Raw genomic sequence first — 20,978 nt, forward strand, 5'->3', positions numbered from 1 at the left:
TTCAAGCGATTTAGGTGAGGGAAAAACTAGGCCGGTAAATGAGTCTCGACATTCCCAGCAATCTTCAGTACCTACAGGCCATTATGAAGGAGATATTAACACTCCACCCTTCTGTCCCACTGAACACTCGAAAATTAATTATCAAAAAACTGCACCGTTAACGAATACAACAATCCGGCCTAAACTACATTATTCATCAAGATACGAGCCATTGAAAGAGATTCAAATTACTGGAAAGAGCTCTAAAGGGGGGATTTCCTAACGTCCGTCTCAACGCAACCTTCATCAATGTAATATGCTGCATAAAAGAATTATGACATGTGCTTAAGGCTTTGGTTTGAGGCTAAGCCTCAAACTTAATTAATTGGTCTTATTTTTTAGTTTTAAATTTTTAAAGAGTAAATTTAGTAAGATATAAAAGAAAATTAAAAAAAAAATATTTAGTTACTAAACCAGATTAGATTCATGAACCAGTTCAAAGAAGATCCCTGAGATTAAGCCAAACAAGATCGAAATCACTAAGGATGATACTACACATATCATCTTTGCCCCCAAATTGTTTAACTAAATAATTATTGGACATACTCTAACATTAAATTTCCATATCTATCCATTTTACGGACTTAAATACAACATAGAAATTTTAGGTATTTTACTCATGAACTGCAATATGCCACCGTCCGATACATAAGATTGGATATGATCTACAAATCTTTTAATTATGGTCTTCATGATATAAGTACTTCCATCGTGTATTACATTTAAAACTTAAATCATGCACACGAGAATATGCATAACATATATTCCTATTCTCTAGTCAGTGATAAATCACTCACTAGTACAGTGTCTGAGTTTTACATTAGAAATGGACAATATGAATATAATTGCTCATTTACAGGAACAATATGAAAATGGATTGAATAACAAACATATTCATTATCTGTTTCAGCCACTGTGAAGTATTACCAAATTATAAGGCTTGGTTCAAACATTAAAAGCTATACCCGATTTCTTTTTCCTCGCTAACTGCACCGAAAATAAGAAACCAGCTAACAGTTGGCTGTCCATTATTGCAGATATTCGAAGTCTTCAGTTATCCCTACCTGCATTGGAACAGTTATATGAATGACTATGAAAATATCATGCATGTACATTACAGTGAGATTCTGAGGAAATATCATGGGAGCATTGCTAATGTTGGTCACGATTTACATGACTTGCTTTTAAATTTTAGTTGTTCAGAACTTCAGATGGACATTTCGAGGCTGGAGACTACCACATCCATTACGAATGTATGGCCACCATATGGACATTGTGTCAAGATAAAACTGCCTAATCTGGTGAATACTTCACTCCATGATATATGTTGGATCTGTTCTCTTTCAAATAAAGCAGAACAAAAAAGAACTTGCTAATGCCGTAAACTTACCAAATTTCTTTCAGGGAATTAATGTTTTTCCTTATGGGTTTCCTCCAAATAATAAGCTCAAGTCATTCATTGCGAAATGTTCAACATTCTCTTGATAAAGAATGAAGACTGAGAAGGATAATCGAAGCTACTTGGTATGTATTCCAGATATCCATAGGCTTACTATATCACGATGAAAGGAACAGTTCTAATATAGTATAATAGCACCCACACAAAAGCTTCAAGAAAATATTGGCTACTTCATTAGTAGTGATAGTCTAAGTTCTCAAAGAGAAATTAAAAGAAATTTTCATATACTTTCACAAACAATCAAGTAATGAATCCATATGTTCTGGGCCTCTCCAATACTATAACCCAGAGCAGCAGTTCTTGCTTCCTACTATCGGAAAAAAGGAACTTGTGTTTCATGCATGAAATCTAAGTGAAGTTTGCTTGAAAATAAATTAATGAAATTTGTCTATTACTATCATTCCAAGGCCATGTTCCAACAGAATTTCCTGTCAGAAAATCCTGAGTGCATGCAAAACATCTTGCATTTGACAACTATAAACAAGCATCATCAAGATATATATATTAAGGCAGGAATTATTGACAAGCTATATGAATTGCGAGACTTATTATCATTATATATATAAGTCTAATTAAATGAGAATGAAAGGTATAACGAAGAAAGCAGCCACCTCCTTGTACATGTGTTCAAGCTGCTCTTTTGCTTCTGGGAAGTTTGTTGAGCACCATTGTTGCAGAGTAAATATGTTGTCTGAAATCATATTGGGAAATATATCAATACAGAATATCTGAGAACAGCATTATGAAATTGGAGCACGTCAGGTAGACACCTGTCCATCTATTAGCTGCTGAATGGGCTATCTCAGTTGCATTTTCTGTCATGCCAGAGGAGCAAAATCTTGAGTTAGAGAACTAAATGAAATAGGTGCAAGCTCCAAGGAGAACTAAAAAAAAATGGATGTCTAATAATTTACTTACAACAATGTGCAGAGAAAACAAAAAGTACTGAAGAAAATGAAAACACTATTGCTGGATAGAACACGATATCTCTTACTCATTGCTTCCAGTGCAGCTGGATCATTGTCAGCATAAGAGGCTAGTTCTTCCTACACATACAACTTTATTTTACATTTGTTATATTTCAATACTGTGTAACTAAACAATGCATAGCTACCTTCAGTTTTTTGTGTTCTAGCTCAACAGTCTTTAGTTCCTCCAAAGCAGCCTCCCTCTCATCCTATATATGATTGATATCAAAATTCGGGTCTGTGGAAGTCTGTCTAGACAATTCCAATTGCGACTACACATATATCAACCAAGAAGACTTACCGATTCTTCCCTTCCTTTTTTCAATTTGTCCCGCTGTTCAACAAGTTCCATGAAACGCTTCTTACTGCTTGAGAGGTCATCTTTGAATTTGTTGCAAGTGTTCCTCAACTGAAAAAGAATCAGCATTTCATACTCCAAAGCATAAACACAAGTTTTCAGATGAATTGACAACCAGCTTAATCGCAAAAAGTAAAAAATAAAAATAAATAAACAAAAAGCAGAAGAGATGGGATACCTGATTCCCAGCACAACTAGGAAGACTCCAAAAGTATACCTGCAAAGAACAATATTTACCAGCAGAATGGAATTATACAAGAGAAGATGCATTAACCAATTAATATGGCTATATCTCAATTAATTCTGTGTTGAAAGACAGTACAACTAAAAGTATAGAATGGAAAGTAAGGCAGAGGCTAGTCAAAATGAAAAAGAGTGATCGGCTAGCTGCTAGTAGTACAGAACTACAGATGAGACGAAACTAGTCAATCTTTCCTACTTTGTGAAAAGCATGAGATAAAATGAGTTTTTGGACTTCCTCATAACAATATAATTACAGAACCACTGTTACCTGCACTCTCTCGTGGCCTCATCCAACTAGAGAAAATTCATGTCCCAATGAATCCCTGTTGGAAAGGAGCTCACTTTCCTACCCAAGAGACCTATGACAATGAAAACTAAAATTGATGCTAATTAAGAAAGATATGCAATTAACAACACCAAGCACCAAAGAAAGCTAGAACACCATGTTTACGTGTAAAACCCTTCTCAAAGGGAAAATTCACCGAGCATGAATTTAAATCCACTATCAAGAGAATTTGTACAAAGAAATCACTACAACAAGTCTCTCAAAATTACAAGAATGTCATCCACAAGAAACCAATAACCCTAGTTTCAAATTAACAAGTTTAGATAACACCCTCTAATAGAGAAAGCCAAACTTTCTTGAAGTAAGAACACCCTTGTAGATGTGAAGAAGAAAATCCTTGCGCCTTGATCCCAACCAAAAAATTCTCTAATTGTAAATCCTTGTTGTATGTAGAGAAAAAAAAACCTCATTTTCTCTTGTCTTCTTTTTTCACTAAGTGGCATGAGCAAAAGTACCCCTTAATAAAAGTTTTACTCAACCAATTATTAGCCAAGTAAGTCACCTCATGGGGCTAGTCCAAACCAACTTAGTTAAATAAAACCGAACAATCCCTATATTAGAACCACATTGGATACTTCTGACACAAGTCAGACCGCTTAACTTTTAATATATATGATTCTCACAAAAATGGGCCCATCCAATGATCCATGGAACACAGTAGATAGAGCACAAGAAAGTAGCCAACTATTGCACTAATTGATAAACAGAACTTAATACACCAATCACACAACAACCAAACAAAATATGCTGTTAAAACTTTATTTACTAATTAGAATATGCTATCGTATCTTCTCTTTCCCACTTGCCAAATTGAATATTTGGACAAAAGTAGGAACCTAATACTTGTCTGTGTATCTGTGAGCACTGCATAGAAGATTACCCTGCCCCAATACAAAATTTGCATATAAAGTTTGAGCATAAAGAGACTTTAAATAGAAGAAATATATTTCCTTTCCAGCATGAATAGTTGAAGAATGTTGCAACCCATGTGCTGATGAATGTTATAATCCAAAATTATTACATAGATTGGCAGCACAAAGAGATTTAACAAATATTAGAATTACAATCTTACTTCTAGTTCTATTTTCACAGCTCTAACTTATAGACCAGTTATAGTAGAATGATATATGGACTGAAAACTAAAATTTTCACTCATTAGTTGTACTTTCACTGCTCTAATATGGATGATTGTACTTCTCTCTAAACCCCACATAAGATGGGAGCCTTATGTACCGCATTGCCTTAAGTAGACTAGTGAATTACTATAACATTTCACAAAAAAGAAAAAAAGAAAAAAAAGAAAGATTGAAAGGAGGCTCCTAACCAACCTGCAGTGGTATATAAATGATAGAAGAATATCATAATCCAATATTTGGGCGCAAACTCCAACATAGAGAGGTTTCACGAACATGAGTCATATTTTCTTTCTTTAGCATGAAAGACAGCATATTAAGTGACCAAATTACGGCTATAAAAAAAATAAAAATAAAAATAAAAAAGCCAGCTCAAGCTCAGCTTGATAAGCTCCAGTCATATTTAAAACAAGTTAAGCTTGATCAAATGAATTAGGCTCAAAATGAATCTCAACCCAAGCTTGAGCACAAGCCAGCTTGATCAGGCTCGACTTAATAAAATATATATTGGTTACATGTTTGGTTTGATTTGATTTTATAAAATAGTCTAGACCGTCAAAGATTCACTTCAAGCTTGATTTAAGATAGGTTCAAGTTTAATCCAAGTTTCAAGCTTGAATTATGTTTGATTTGGAAAGGCTTGGATATACTTATCAAGCAGCTCGAAATAGGCTCGAATTGAATCTAATCGATCCTTTAGGCTAGGCTTGAAAGCTCAAACAGCGCACAGCTCGATTACACCCCTAGATTAGACTTCAGAATATGAAATCAATAATGCTTGGCAATAGAAGTTAGATTTACAAGATAATGTATCTCTTTCTTTTCTTTTCTTTTGACAAAAATCCATGATAATGTATCATTATAATAGAAAAGTTTCAATCACAGAGATTTTATAGACAATAGCAATGTATTTGATGTGCCAGTGTCATGGGTAAAAGAGTTACAAAATCAGATTTTGACGATGCACTATTACAGAATAATCATGATATAAACAATTAAACATCACCATTCATATATTACATGTATCAGTAAGAAACAGAATCATGATAAAAACAATACAAGTTAATTTAAACTCACAGATGTCCCTATTTTGTCCTTCAAAACTAGGTCATCATCCACAAGACTTTGTACAACATCCTTCACAGATTGGCTGATGACACCCTTCTTGGGACCTAATTTCTCAAGCTCTTTAAGCTAGTGATAAAGAACAAAAGCAAGACAATTCAAACATAAGAGAAGTTAAGGGTCAAATAAAGAAAGAAATTCAGAATGTTACCCATTTTGTAAGATGCAATGAAAAATAATTATGAAGAACTTTGTGGTTATTTGAATATGTTAAGAGCATAAAAAATAAATCACTATTCTCTATCACCTTAGGTCTTGTTTCGTTTGAGACTAAACTCTGAATTTGATTAGTTAGTTTTATTTCTTAGTCTTAATTACTTTGAGAGTAAACTTAATTAGATATAAAAAAAAATAAAAAAATGTTTGATTACTAAACTAGTTTAGGAGTCCCTAAATAAGAGAATGTGTCCCTAAACTAAAAGCAAATATGGCCTTAAGCTATTAGACCAGTTGATGGATTAAAAGGTATCAAAACAAGATGTTCTGAGTTCAAATTCCATCAAGCTGACCTTGTCAATTAAATAGAATAACTTTTATCACTTAAGTAAGTCCACTTATTGGGCAACAATCAAATGTCTCCATTCCATAACTGAGGGGGCAGTGTTAAGAGTATAGGATAATAAAATCATTGTTCTCTATCAGCTTAAGCTATTAGAATTGTAATTTCCTAAAAAAAAACCAAATATGGTACACACATGACCAGCACGTGCGGAGCATATGCGCCATTTTCCTTCCTTCTTTCCTCCCTCTCTCCTCTATTTTTTTTTTCTTTTTTGCCTCACCCATAGCTGTCATCTTCCACCTTCTAGATCTTGTTGCGCCAGAGCACCACTAGAGCCTGTCGACCTCATGAGTCAAATCATCGGTGAGTCTTCTGCCTTCCCATCAATTTTATTTAAGGGGAATAACCTCATTAACATTTTCTTCCATTTTCTTCCTCTTTCAGTCCCATTAGAAAATCAGTCAATTGGGGCCTCATGCCTCGTTGCGCCGACCCTATTAGCATTGCCTCGTCCTCTCCTTAATGATGGTACTCTCTATAGGTTGTTCCTCCCCTCGATAGAGGCTACACATTGTAGCCTCTCCCCACCGGCCTTTTGGGATGTTTTTCGTCCGCTGCCATCATTGGCCTCACTCCTCATCCAGTTGAGAAGCTTCCCAACCGCGGGGGAAAGCCGATAGTGGCTTGCTCACCGCTGACCACCCTAGCCAGCCACTCGTGTGCCATGCACACTCCTCTCGACCTCCCCGTTCTTTAGCTTAGTTTGTCTGTTGACCTCCTTGGTGCTTCGCCGGTTTGTGCTCCACTTGGACATCAAGCCTCTTTTCTCGTCAAGATAGATACCTTGCTCCATCTCTGATTGACTCCACACCTTCGGTGCCTTCCATGGCTGGCGGAAGCAAGCGAACGTGCCGGCAACAGTGTTTACTGATAGCCACCTCCTTCCTCTCTAGGCTGGTTGTTGTCAAGAGAGAGGAAGGAGGGGTGTGGTTGGGCTGGGCTTGGATTGGTTTGAGCCCAACCCAAGGGTGACTTGGGCTAGGTGTGGCCCACCGATGGGTTGGGTTGGGTGTGGCCAACTGATTTGGGTTGGGTGTGGCCAACTGATGGGTTAGGATATTGGTAGCCCAACCCAAAATATGGTAGGTTAGGCTGCGGCTTTAGCCCATTTTGGGTAGTATTTGGGTCGTCACCTAGCCCATATGGAATTTTTAGTTGGATTAGGGCTTTAGCCCAAGTTTGCTTAGACTTTTGTGGTCTTTCAGTTAGTAATAGCCTAGCCCATTGCTTTAGGCCTTAGGCTAACCCAAATAGATTAATTACTCTTATTGTATTTTAATTTACTTTAATCTTTTCATTTAATTATTAGTCAACTTGAGCCTTACATCTTAATCATTTTTAGATGATAACTTTGTTAATTATAATAATTGTTGTTATATAAAGATCATTGAATTAGGCTATGGCCTGAGAGTGTCTTGTTATGATCCAACCACGTGGGTTAAGTCGAGTTAAGTTAGTTAGAGCTTTATCTTATTGTTTTGAATTTCAAATAAATCGAAAAATCAGCATGTGAATCTTATCTACTAAGATTTCTACTCTTCACTACAGCAAACCCAAGCTACATAGCCACAAGTCCTGTGTTCCAGCGACCATCAGCGGCCTTGATCAGCCTCCTCGAGCCCTATCATCCAATGGTGGCCACCGTAGTTGTCGAAGACCACCGCATGGTCAAACCCAACGACCATGCTCACGACATTATTGCGGCCACATCAAAGTGGCTTCCATAGGCCTCGCTGACACCACAGCTCCACAACAGTGGGACTACGACCACCAACCGCAGCCGCCAAGGCCCAGGGGACCCGCCAATGATGTGTCATGGCCCTTGATACTTCAACCTGAGCCCGAGCTTAACAATTGGCTTCCACAGGCACATGGACCTACCAGACGCCGACTGTCACCGACCAGAAACCTTGCCCAGCCGCTGCTAGCTCCTATGCAGCCCACAACGGCAACCCCAGGCCGAAAGGATTAGATTTTTGGCTATTGAGTGGGAGAGATGAAATGCACAAATCTCGATACGTGCTGAATTTTTGTGATCCGGCTCGACCATCTCGAATGAACCAATTTGGGACTTATGTGCATGACCCCGAGCGTGAGTACAAGTCCAAAACAACTGGTGGAACGATCCAGTAGACCCACGTCAACTAATTGAGTTGTATCTGCATGCACTAATTGGCACGACAAGCTGTACGAGTATAAGGACGTGAGAAACTAGTCACTTTAAGGACAAGGTGTTAGACGCATAGTGAATTGTTACGATCCGACCACATGGGTAAAGTCAAGTCAAGTTTAGTCGAGTCAAATTAGTTAGTTAATTTTATCTTAATGTTTTAAATTTTTAAATCGGATAATCCACATATGAATCCGATCCACTAGGATTTCTACTTCTATAAATAGGAGTGATCATGTGTTGATAATAATTGTGGAATGAAAACTGAGTTTAATTATTTTATTTATCTCGTCTTTATCTTTTACCATGGCCGTTAAATCGTTTTTATCTTCTAAAAATAGATCATAATTGTTGAACCTCCAAAACTTTCGAACCCTAGCCATCTTCCTCCACCATGAGCCACACTACTTCACAGTCGTCCATTACCACCCTTGGTCGTCCACTACACTCCGACGACTACCGCAACATTAGATATTTATCAATATATCCATTTCTAACCTATGTTCACAGTTTTATTTTTATCTTGACCTTCTATTTACGTGAAACCAAAATCATTAGATCTGCAACTCATGAGGCTACCACAACAAAAAAATTTATAATTTTCTTACGTCTAGATCTAGTTCGTAACAAGTCATTACTAATTTCTCCTAATAGGAAATTAGCTCTAATTGGAGTTTAGTGTGGTTGATTATAATATTGGTTAAATCAACTTTAGCAAATGAGTCGATGATCTAATCTGCCGGAGAATTAATCCAAATTATTATAGGGAATTGTATTAGGCAGGCTGTCATATTTAACGAAGCTGATTAATTGAATGTTGTCTCTATGTTTATTTTAAATCGATAATAGTTAAACAATAATTTGAGGTAATTTATTTTAATTACTTTTAATGATGCGTCAAGTTATGATATAGCTTTACCTGCCCTACATGTTTATTAAATGCAAGGAATTTTAGAGACTTACCTAAGCTTGTAATGGATATCAGTAGGATTATTTAATTAATCAGTGTTAGAAATGTAGAGCTCATAGTTTTATTATCTTTATTATCGAGATGGACTCTCTGTACCATGAGAGGATGATCTCATGGCACAGTTGCAACCAATTATCTGAAAAACATTGTGAGATAAATAAAACTTGTATAATTTAAGAGTAGTGACATCATCGTATTATATTTCCTTACTATTATTAATGCATGTGGTGCATATTAATTTTATTTGTTATTCGGCAAAATTACGCATATCATGATTTCTAAACATATCTATTAGCATGATTATATATATTAGCACATAATACATAATAATAATGATTATTTCATTATGCTTACTTGTGGATATAATATCATATCACTAGCACACATGCACGACTGTAAAAGGAGTGACTTCTGTGTGTCTACAATGCCCAACACCTCCATAGCCAAGATTAAAGGCAAGAGATTATTATACTTATATATTAAGGCTCAACTTGAGGTCTTAGTCTGTTAATCCCAAACAATCAGACACATATCGCTAGGCGATCGATCGATAAGTGTCACACCCTTGAAATATTTAAGTGAGAGAAAGAATAGTAGAATGACGTAGACCTAATAATACCCACTCATGCAGAGTGAGAGTATCCATGAGCGACGACTCATGATTCAGTAGTGCAATGATATAGAGTCGAGTGTTTGAAAGGTAGTATCGGATGCAATATTGACTCATTTGATAGGCTGACAATTGAGATCATTAGATTGCGATGGCGGACAATGTGTCATACTGTTCGCCGAGTGATAGACAAATAATTCTACTGCTAGGGTTTATCTTCCCTTCGGAGTGATTATGTAATCAAGTGTGAGTGTTGATGTGGCTCTACATAAATCTGAGTTGAAGACTTGATAGTTTAAAATAATATATATCATGTTGTATAATGTTGACATAACCTACAAGTGGAGCGAGGTGTGAGCTCGAGCTTGAGAACATGATAGTCTAAATTGATGCATGTCATATTGTATACTGTTAATGCATGTGCACATTAGATGAACATGATGGGTATGTGGTACTAATGCATTGGTTTTAATCATGATATACATATTCATATTTCTTATTGTTACATCTTTATTACACTAGTTTTAGATTGTAAAAGTAGATACTTATGAGGCTTTATGCTCACCACTTTTAGTGAAAATATTTTAGAGATTAATAATGAGCCCAAGTTCGTAAAGGAGCTACTTAAGAATTATTTTATAATTTATTGTTATTTGTTTTATTCTTGTAAAATAAAGTTAGATGGATTGTAGCCCCTACGTGGATATTTTGTTTTGATTGTATGGATATGTATTTTGCAGTTTCTTATGGCCTGTGGTGTTATGGACGTCTTTTTGTCTATATTTTTGCAAAAATACTATATTTTTCTCGTACATATTGTATTAAAACATTGATCAAGTGAGCTATACCCACATAAAAGGCATGTGAATTTGGTCGTAGTGTCACAAGAATAGCGGGTGAATTAACAAAATAGAACAGCATTCTCTTTAAGAAGACAATCTGGGAGCATAATCAAAACCTCACAAAGGAAGCAAGTTCGGGTCAAGCAAAGAAACTTTCCTACAAGAAGCCCATCACCTTACCTTGTTCAGGCTCAAGCTTGGTGATTTTTCGGAAGCTAAAATTGATGGCACAATAGTTGAGATTAAACTCAAAAGCATCACTCTCCCATGTTTTGAATCCCTTTTTTTCTAAAAAAAAGAGTATATTGTGATAGTATGCAAATGGATTGTAAATCAGTATTGTCAACAAAAGTAATGTTTCTTCAAATTGTACGATCGGAAATAGATCTAATCTAAACTATTGATGACCTTGATTAACCATACATAATATATTACACATTACTTGAATTAAAAGGCAATTATGACCAGAAAGACAACTAATTTTCTAGCACACACTACAGTGAAATTTGAACATTGACAACCAGAATAGGAGTCCTTTCACCATAAAATTAACACGCCTTACATATTAATCATTTTACTCTATATAAAATTGCAAGACAACTGATGAGAAAGTAAGCATTGATATGACCAACTCAACATGATAGAAAATAATCACAAGCTTAACATGTATATCTGGTATCAAGGACATAAATAATACACATGTAAAAGTTAAAAAGGCAAGTAACTACTACTTTTATACAAGAGAATGGCCTAACAAAACCATCAAACTTGAGGCCATGCATGGAAATTTGCTTGCATTAGTACTTAGAAAGAAGGATCATCCAAATATGAAATATCAATACAAAATAATACAAAAAGAACCAAGAAAGATAATAATTCATACCAAGATCTAACATATGAACAGAAAGAGACATAAAGAAACTCACAAGAAAGAAGTCCTGGGTCTCATAAAAGATTTGCAGCATCTGTTCACGTTTCTCCTCCAAAGAAAGACCTCTTTTCTTTGACTAACCATCATGAGCGGAAAAAACTGCAGTAAGACTTCCGCATAACATAAATAGATAATAGTCACATAAAGTAACTAGCAGCAATCAAAAGATAAACTTTTTTCGTGAGAAATATTATTCCAATAGGAATATATTCATATGACCTAAAGGCATTCTAAAATTTTCAAAAATAAGAGTTACATTTAAAATAGAACCTTTTACCTGCTAAAGCAAGTGAACACATTGCCATTCAAACCAATGTATTGAAAAGTGGAAAAAGCGGCCGCCATGGCGGGGCGGCTCTACCGCCTTGGCAGGCCGCGCAGCCCAATAAGGCAGCCTAGCAATTCGGCCTGCCAACCCGCCTTATCGGGTTTTTATAACGAATCGAATTATCCACTAAAAATAACTAACCCATTAACTATTATATAAAAAGTTAAAAACTCTCCTCACCCTCGCTGCTCTCCTCTCTAAAACCCTAAATCCCTAATCCATCTTCAATCTTACTCTCTGACTCTCCCTTCCACAGTCGGCAACAGCAAGCGACGAGGCAGCTAAGGCGATGGCTTGCGACAATGTCCTCTCCGGCTCTCCCTTCTACGGCTGGCGGTAGAGGTATGGGCCACTGTCCTCTTTCCCTCCCTCTCTCTCTCACTAAGTCACTCTCTCACAATCTCACTCTCTCTCTCTCACACTCCTCTCTCACAGTCTCACTCTCTTAGTCTCACATCGAAGGGTTTTTTTATTTTCAATTCTTTCTTAATCAGTTAATCTTGTGGGCATTATGGTTGTGAATTTGTTAATTGTTATAATAATTGTGAATTATGATAATGTTATTTAATATTTTAGTTTAGTGCACTATTAAAATTTTTCTCTATACTAATACTATATTGGTTACAACTTACATATAAGTATATAATGTATATTATATATCTGTATTATATTTTTCTTTTATATTAAAAATGCTAGACCGCCTTGTTATCCACCTTGTCACCTGCCTTCTGCCTAGGCGCTAGGTGGTGGGATGATCGTGCACCAACCACAGCAGCCTTTCAAAACATTGAATCAAACATATTTGCGTGGGGTTAACTTTACATTTGTTTAAGGAAAAAAAAAAAGAACTGCAAAATGCAAATATAGACCTAAATAGACCTCTCTATGTTCCCAAGATTCAACATAAGGATATATCAAGATCGTTCGATTTCAAGAATCTCACGCCTACTACAATTCGTACCAAGTCAAGCGCCCAAAGCACGATCGAAGAAATGGCTCTATCTTTATTTCAAGAGAAGATTAATTTTACGAACGGCAACAATTAGATCCGGTGATCGAAAAGAGAATAAAACCATCTGTGACGCCTCCCGATCAAAGAACTCGAACTATCCCGTAGTCTAGAAACTCAAACAAAGTTACGAACTTAAACGCTAGAAAACCATCTGTGACGCCTCCCGATTCAAAACAAGACGGCGTCGATCAAAATCGCTCCATAGAGAGAACAATTTAGGAGGAATTCTTCTTCCCAAATAGATTCGTCAATTGTGTCCTAAATCTGAAATCTTAGGTCAAAAATCTTATAGAAGCAATCAGATCTGACGATTCAAAAAGAGATATAAACAGGAGAAGATTAGATTATTCGTACCATTGCGAACGCTCGGAGGAGTCGCAAAGCTCGCGAAGAGAGAGAGAGAGAGAGAGAGAGATATTGGCGGGAATACGAAGATATATGTAGATTATAGAGGAGGAGCCTCGAACTTTTGGTTACTAAACCGGGCCTAAAAGGCTCAAACTTTCCCCTTAAATGATTGGGTTGGGCCGACCTAGTGCCCAGACCCGCTTATTTATATTCGTAATACTTATTTATTTTTGAGAATAGACTGTAGATTAACCCCATTAGACTTCATTAAGAAAATGAAATATAAGAGCTACAATTACAAGCTGGTAATGGTGGATACAATTTTGTTTCTCCCTTGATCCCAATAATCGGTCAAAGAGGGAGAGTTAAATTACAATCCAAGAGGATATGAGAAATAGATTCCAAAGGCAACAAACAGATGGAAGAGGGATACTTTTCAGATTCAGATTATCCCTAATATGGATTTTTTTATGCACCGCAAACCAAATAAATGAATTTGATTTGTGGGAAAACATTTGGTCATATAATTTAGAAGAAATGGATTCTTAAGAGTAAGGTCAAACTTGGTAATGACTCTACACGATTCCTGATACTTAACTGAGTTTGAGTTTAATATAGTTAGATTCAGGTCATAAACGAATTGACCCGCCTAATTTAATTATCACAAACAAATATCATATTTGTATTTATTACCTTAATTCATTTACTCTTTTTATGACGAACTGATAACTCAAAATGATCTTTTAAAAGTAAAGTCAATTATGATATGAATTAACTCTTTTATAGTCCAAATAATTCATGTAAAAATAATAAAAATGAGTTATGTCCATAATAGCTTGAACTTGACTAACCCCAATCCCCAATGCCACAGGGAGGCATCCAGCAAATCCTATCGAATGCATTCATTAATATTGCACATTGTTTTCTTAGCCAACATTGCCATCACCTGCATCCTGCTCACGTGGTGTAATTTGTTGAAGAAATAATACACCCAACTAACAATATCCTAAGTAAGATCTTGAAAGTATCAACATGTGTTAGAGATTGGAATCTGCAGCACAGTTCGCCATCTCCTGACTCATGGAAGAATGTGTCAAGTTTGCAAAGAGGGGTTTGACGCTTTTAGTGAATGAAGAAAAGGCTGTACATCCCCATGTTTACTTAGTTTATGTTCCTCCCTAACTAATATCCTATTATAGAAAAGCTTCATAGTGCTTGAAGCTCCTCGGATTTGAGAAGAAGAGATGTATATAAGTTTCACCAAAAATCGATGATGCATATGAGGAAGTCTTACTGTCAGACTGACTGTGTTTCCTCTTGATATCTAGTTATTCCTTTGAATAATCTTCACAATGCATGGAAAGAGATGAACTAAAGCACTTTCCTTTGAGCAGCCAATTCATGATCAGTATATTATTCTATAGATACGTACTTAATTGAGGGCGTTATTGATGTATCATAGGTTCAAGTCTCGTCTTGGAACAATATGTCGAGAGATTGAAGGTAAGGTTGTGCCATTCCAAGCCCAGATTTGGCAATTACCTAGACCCACATAGAACAATAACTAAGCATCCAATTTCAACTATTTGAGCATGTAGATAGAGTTTTACACTTTACAGCAACTCTGTATATATGCATAGCAGAATTTACAACTGAAAAGAATGATTCAGCTAGTGTGTCTGCGAAAAATTGTGTGAAGTCATTCAGCTATGAGAGAAGAAAGATGAGCAACTGAAACTTTATTGCAATTTGGAGACTCAACAGTGTCCTCAGAACAGAAGCTACAGAACAAAATTTGCCTCTCAAAATCTCTGGTGTTCTTTTTCTCAAGGAAAGCTCTTCCTGAGTGGATCAAGCACTGAGTAAGAATACCAACTGTTATTAGTCTGAGGTGGAAAAAGACTGAGCAAAGATCACAGATACATAGAAACATATATCCAGAGAGTGGAATCATAGTTTTCTGAAAAATAGAAGTGGACTACACCCAGCTGTCTGGAAGTGAGATGTTCTGGAATCTGAAAGAGGGATCCCCTGCTGTTTCTCTGCTGACTCCTGAATCTGAGTCATCTCCAAAGCTCATGTCCCGAGGGATTTCATCTGGCATTTCATTTGCGAGAGCTGGCAGAGTGACAGAGGGTGGTGGTGTTGAAGAACAATGCTTTTTAATAAAAGCAGATGGATCAATGTCCTCCCACATAAGTAAATGGAGCAGAACAGGCTTCAACGCATGACGGTGCAGTGAGAGCTTTTGGCTTAGGGAGACGGTGTCAAAGCACTTGATGTCTCCTGTGGTTGAGACCATCCATGGGAGAACCTTTTCATTCCCGACTCGTGAGATAACTAATCGTTTTGATGCTCTTTTTGCTTCTTTGTACAGCCCTCGGAGGCCACACCTGGTCGCAGCTACCCCAGGGCTGTTGTCATCTGCTACTGATGATATGTAAATAAATCCCTAGAGTTGTTGATGAACATTAAAAGAGAGTTAGGGCAAATTCAATCTCTACTTAGTAGGTATAGAAGCATGGTAGTGTTGAGTTTATAACCTAAATTTATTGTTCTTTCATGTGTTTAAACTATGATTGTACAGTTTGATATCAGATTAACAAATGCCAGTAAACAATCTTCTTAAACTTTCAAGAGAGACTTTTCAACTCTTGACTTATACTACGTACGAGTTGGAGTATGATAATATTCATGATGACAAAAATAAAGATGACGTTGGATGCAAAATACAGCATCAATTAGGAGTGTGAATGTGCAAGTAAATGGTTAAAAATTAGAGAATAAGCTCAGGAACTTCCAAAGTGTTTGGTAGAAAATTCAATTCTACAATATGGAATTATGAGAACAGTTTTCAAGTAAAGTTACATATTCTCATTAAAGGGAATAAATTTTATGCAAGGTACTTGTGAGTGGTGCTAGAAGAATGCCAACGAGTACAAGATGAGAAATAATTAATCCCAAATTATTAGATAAAAATATACAGATTACCTCATCAGTACGACTAATGGCGAAGCCCAGCCTAGTATCACTATCCAGTAATTTGATTTCCAATGTCATTTCCCCTGCAATTGGAGCATACCAAATTCGAACCGCCCTCACCACACCAATATCCACCCCATGGTAATCCTCAAATCCATACAGGCTCACATTCGAAAGTTTGGCGAGGTCAGCCAGTGAGCCCATGTTCACCGTAGAGGATGCAGTGTCTCCAGAAATCTAAAACAAGCACATTTACTTTTGTCACTGCTTATAGGGACAGTTATAACTATATGCATAGAATTCACAGGTATTACTGCATTCTATTCAAAGAAGCTCTTCAGTCTTCTCACAACATATTCAAATAACCTAAGCTCAGAGTACAAAGAAATTCATCACATTTTACGAGGTCGAGCCTTTTACCTGGAACAAAAAAATGATCAAATCTTATGCTCATATTGGCAATGTTTATTAGCAAATGCAAGCAGTTTTCCCTCTTATAATCTAGAACTTATTGTGTTGGATAAACTTCTTTCTACAATCCTTAAAAACCATAGGTAGGAAAATGTCAGGAGTCATTTGTGATTACCTTGGTAAGTAGGGCCTCTGTTTGGACATTCATGAATACAATGGGGATGCCTGAAGCCTGTGCAGAATTGAGCCAGGCATTAGCTCGAGCCAGAGTGTCCTCAAGAGTGTTGTAATGAGAAGAAGAATGGTCTGAGACTCTTGGAAGGAGCAGCAAGGAGAGGAAGACGCTTGAGCTCGGTAATGGCAGCAAGTCCTTCATCTTCTTCTCCCAAGGATACAGCTCATAGTCCTGCTCAATCTTTGCATTGCCCGGTCCTATAGCCACAGCCAAGCTTCTTTAGCCATTATTCAAGTGATCAATGCAGCTAGTGGATTTTAACAAACCAAACCAGTTGTAAATATTATGAAACAGAGAGAGATACAAATTCCATTTGTCTGCATAAATTTTAAAACCAAACCTCAATTTCAAGCCAGGCATCAGGGTTAGTATTTGAACTAGTTTATCGAACATAGTTGACATTTTCCTTGGAATGTGCTTTGTCACCTCTGGACCGAAGGATCTATATATGTTACGTCTAGGAACAAACCTCATTGTTAAGTTATTTCTGAGGAATAACAAATTATAACTTTATATTCATCTACGGATCTGGGAATGGCTTCAATGAATATTTAATTGTAAAGATCTACTTATTTTTCAGACATCTATCAGATAGGCATTGTTTAATAGTTGACTATTTATGGGCTAGCTTTAATTGTTGATTCCGTTCATTCAAGGATCAAAATACTCATCAAAGTGGGTTTGTCAACTACAGCCTATCACCCACTGTTTTCTGTAAACCAGCACAAATGAAAAAGTCAAATACCTAAGCAGTGCACATTCCCATAAAGTCAAAACATTATTCATATTCTGGCCTTCAAGAAATCTATTACATGCACACTTGCTTCTTTCTATGAGAACTGCAATCTAGAAAGGTTATGACTAAATTCCACGGAGAGAACATCAATTGAAATAAATTACTATTTATGGTGTAATTTCAAAATCTTCTCTCGAAAGAGTAAAGGGTACAATGCATTATGAAGTTCTACAAAGATGTAACTAAAATCTTTGAAACAGTGGTAGTAGCATAATCAAAATCTTTGAGAACTTGAAGTGCTAAATTTTAACAAATGCATTATCAGCATGACTAGAATAAAGCAAACAAAATCCAGAAAATCTTACTAGATGATTCTTATATGTAAATAACTTCTTAATTTAGATTTTAGATTAACAGTTCAAGCCAAGGTTTCTAGGATTGTATATTTTAACTCAACTGGAAAAGCAAAAGCAGGGCGGCTTTTAAGGTTTGCCAGCATTTTTTGGATGTTCACCATACATTTCTAACCATTATGTGAGTCTTCAATTCAAAGCTAAAATTCTAACACACATCAACTAGCAAATACCAAATGGGAAGAAGTACCAGCAAACTAGAAAATTCTAAAAATCTTGGTCAACATGTTAGCTAATCAACAATGAAATACCAAATATATAATTGCACATAGTAGGCTACGTTATCACCACCTATTGATCATATCAGAAGCTCATCTCGTTGATCGAATAAAATTAATATTTGTAACCTACTTTGATATCTCTGTGGCACGTTTTATATGCACACGCGACTACTTGTATGCGTGTAGATTAGAAAAATAATGCCTTGGCTCCCACTCATCCATTGTGCTATCCATTCCAATATCTAGAAAATAAGATTCTATTGATACTTAATGCAATCCACTTTGCAAATTAGCAATCTTTTGCTACTAATCCCTATAACGAGGGACCACTCATGAAACTATAGGTCAAATCTATTTTTAACAACTCAAATCCATAGGTAATTTTACTTTTGTTTTATTTATTCATGGAAAGCGATGTTATAAGAGAGTAGGAAAAAGAAAAAGGAAAAGAAATATTATATATGTATATACATATATATATAATATTGCTTTATTAATACCTGCACATAAGTTCATACTTAATCAGGGGTTTATGCAAAAGTTGCAGTATGCTTTGATAAAAGCGTACCCGGAAAGCTGAGATCTAAATTTAAGATTCCCGTTTCAGATACACCGGGGAAGTTATCCGATGATTTTATTGCTAGAAAAAAGCTTCATTTTAATAACTGGTTGGCTGATCCAAGAAGCATAAATATAAACTTCCGACGGGTTTTTCTGACTACTTGTCGGCAATTTGCAATAACTACCTCTATATCCTTCATAAAAGGTATTCTTTTTGACAAAATATATTGAGAATATTTCTAACAAAGTATGAGATAATTTCTCCTAAATGTAAACTATAAAACAAGAAGACAAAGGAGAGGAGTCTTGGACAACAAGACTAAAATATAGATGGCTATATAAAAAGATAAAAAAGAAATGGAACATTACTTTTCAAACCCTATACTTTCAAAAAATTGACCGAAACCTTTTCAATATTTCTATATCGAAACTTATGTCTTTACAAATACTATCTTATCTCTTTTTAAAAAATGGAACATTATTTTCGAAAATCAAATTAAATTATAACGGAAATTTTCTGCATTGAACAAAAAGATAGTGTGTGAATCGTGAATTGCTGAAAAATAGGGTCCGAAATGAAATCTCCGGAAGAGTATGGGAAAGGAAGACGTGATGCGAGGTAAGCTTGAATAGGTGACAGACAATTCTTATGCGGAAGCCCGCACAGGTAAAGACCAAAAGCGCATACCGTCGACTTCGGCGGCGTCCCTATCAATGGGCCGTGCGGCCGAGCCGACCCGTCCCGATCCTGATCCTGATCCCGAGTCGCCGCATCCCCCGCCGCAAGCTGAGACACGCGTCGCCGTCTCGCCGCGCTTGAACGGCGATCGGAGCAGCTTCCCGACGGCACCGCCGCCGCCGCCCTTCCCTTTCTTGCTCGCAGCTCTCGTCGTCTCCGATTGATCCATTCGCATATCCCGGTCGAAATTTTAACGAATCCGAGAAATTTATCCGCGGAATTCGATTAAAGCTCGCCTTTGGATCGAAGGAAGATGAGACGCGAAGGGGAAGTCGAGGTTAAACCCTAATATCCGGGAATTTGCTTCAAATTTTGGCTTAACTCCCTCGTCCTCTCTCTGTCTCCTTACGAGGTAGTAGAGTAACCGAGAGAGGAGGAAGAGGTAGGAATAGAGATGAGATATTTATATTGTGAAAGTGGCACTCAATGGAACTCTCATTGGCAGTATTTGGAGCAGATCGTCTCCAACCCTGACGCAGCAATTTGTTACTACTAATTACTAAGAGTAGTGCGAAGCCAATCATGGTTTGCCGAGTATCCAAATTGTAGGAATTTCCTGCAGATGTTATGCTTCTTTGGGCTTGTGGATATTATGTAAGTTGGAATCCGGGAGATTCTTGTAAAAGAAATAGTAAATAGACGTTGTTCTTGTGGCACAAGTGTGATTCCATCGTCCTAATATGGATAGACAAAGTCTTCATCCTGATTAATAGAAATGATATATTTTATTTCTAGCTCTCTCTCTCTCTCCTCTTACAAGAAATATTAATAGACCTTGAATAGAGGTAAACCTTGTCTTTTCTAAATCGTAAATCACTAAATTCTCGAGTATTCCTTTAATATCTCGAGTCCCAAAAGCCATCATTTTTTCTCCACAATCTTAACTTCTTTGGATGTCTTAGCTCTAAAGCTCTCCTCCATTGTTAGCCTTCTCTCCTCTTATTCTTCATCAGTAAGAATACTAAGTTTATCTCAAAATTCGTCTTAGTTGTATTCTATCTTACGGGTGATTTATGTAAATAAACTAATAATTTACTTTCGAGTTGTGGGTGTAAAAGTGCAATTTAGTAATTGTTATTGGAAGAGTCAAATTTGAATTGTGGAGAGGAAAACGAAAGAATTGTTGGACTTGTAAGATCTTCTCCTAGATAGACAGCTCTATGTTAAGCATTCTCACCATCACTCATCGACATGGAGAGGTACCAGAAAGATTTGGGGTCATCCAAATTCATCTCC

The 20,978-nt window shown here is 36.5% G+C and overlaps 2 protein-coding genes across 10 annotated transcripts; both read right to left on the reverse strand.

Moving 5' to 3' along the window:
• Positions 1 to 788: 788 nt before the first annotated feature.
• Positions 789 to 13,505, reverse strand: LOC140767405 (meiotic nuclear division protein 1 homolog). 9 transcript variants are annotated; one of them, XR_012105565.1, is made up of 11 exons: positions 13,451 to 13,505; positions 11,752 to 11,832; positions 11,006 to 11,113; positions 5,624 to 5,740; positions 3,003 to 3,041; positions 2,768 to 2,875; positions 2,613 to 2,675; positions 2,417 to 2,544; positions 2,269 to 2,313; positions 2,110 to 2,189; positions 789 to 1,103 (listed from the first exon to the last, which is right to left on the reverse strand). XR_012105565.1 is itself a non-coding variant. In XM_073107293.1 (11 exons), the coding sequence occupies exons 1-11, from the start codon at positions 13,451 to 13,453 to the stop codon at positions 1,068 to 1,070; spliced, it is 732 nt and encodes a 243-aa protein (XP_072963394.1). In that variant the 5' UTR covers positions 13,454 to 13,505; the 3' UTR covers positions 789 to 1,067. The 9 variants fall into 9 exon arrangements, 7 of the variants coding, with proteins under 7 accessions (XP_072963394.1, XP_072963395.1, XP_072963396.1 ...); XM_073107293.1 differs by having other exon boundaries at positions 2,493 to 2,544; XM_073107294.1 differs by having other exon boundaries at positions 2,493 to 2,544; positions 11,752 to 11,866; positions 13,451 to 13,484.
• A 1,663-nt stretch (positions 13,506 to 15,168) lies between these two features.
• On the reverse strand, positions 15,169 to 20,123 carry LOC140767775 (uncharacterized). Its single transcript, XM_073107813.1, has 4 exons — positions 19,692 to 20,123; positions 17,013 to 17,269; positions 16,436 to 16,663; positions 15,169 to 15,896 (listed from the first exon to the last, which is right to left on the reverse strand). Exons 1-4 carry the CDS (start codon positions 19,915 to 19,917, stop codon positions 15,423 to 15,425), a joined length of 1,185 nt encoding a protein of 394 aa, XP_072963914.1. The 5' UTR covers positions 19,918 to 20,123; the 3' UTR covers positions 15,169 to 15,422.
• Between the last annotated feature and the right edge of the window lie 855 nt (positions 20,124 to 20,978).

This window comes from Typha angustifolia, chromosome 9 (genome assembly GCF_048772165.1).
Source record: "Typha angustifolia cultivar Huaian chromosome 9, ASM4877216v1, whole genome shotgun sequence".
NCBI classification, from domain to species: Eukaryota; Viridiplantae; Streptophyta; class Magnoliopsida; order Poales; family Typhaceae; genus Typha; species Typha angustifolia.

Excerpts from the sequence above, each read along its gene's own strand:
- LOC140767405 (XM_073107293.1), bottom strand. Across the intron at positions 5,741-11,005 it reads CAAGCTTGAGCCTGAACAAG|CTTAAAGAGCTTGAGAAATT; the intron begins GTAAGGTGATGG and ends CTTTATCACTAG. Across the intron at positions 2,545-2,612 it reads TAGAACACAAAAAACTGAAG|GAAGAACTAGCCTCTTATGC; the intron begins GTAGCTATGCAT and ends TTGTATGTGTAG.
- LOC140767775 (XM_073107813.1), bottom strand. The coding sequence starts at position 19,917 with ATGCGAATGGATCAATCGGAGACGACGAGAGCTGCGAGCAAGAAAGGG. Across the intron at positions 16,664-17,012 it reads CAGAGGCCCTACTTACCAAG|ATTTCTGGAGACACTGCATC; the intron begins GTAATCACAAAT and ends TGCTTGTTTTAG. Across the intron at positions 15,897-16,435 it reads CCATTAGTCGTACTGATGAG|GGATTTATTTACATATCATC; the intron begins GTAATCTGTATA and ends CAACAACTCTAG.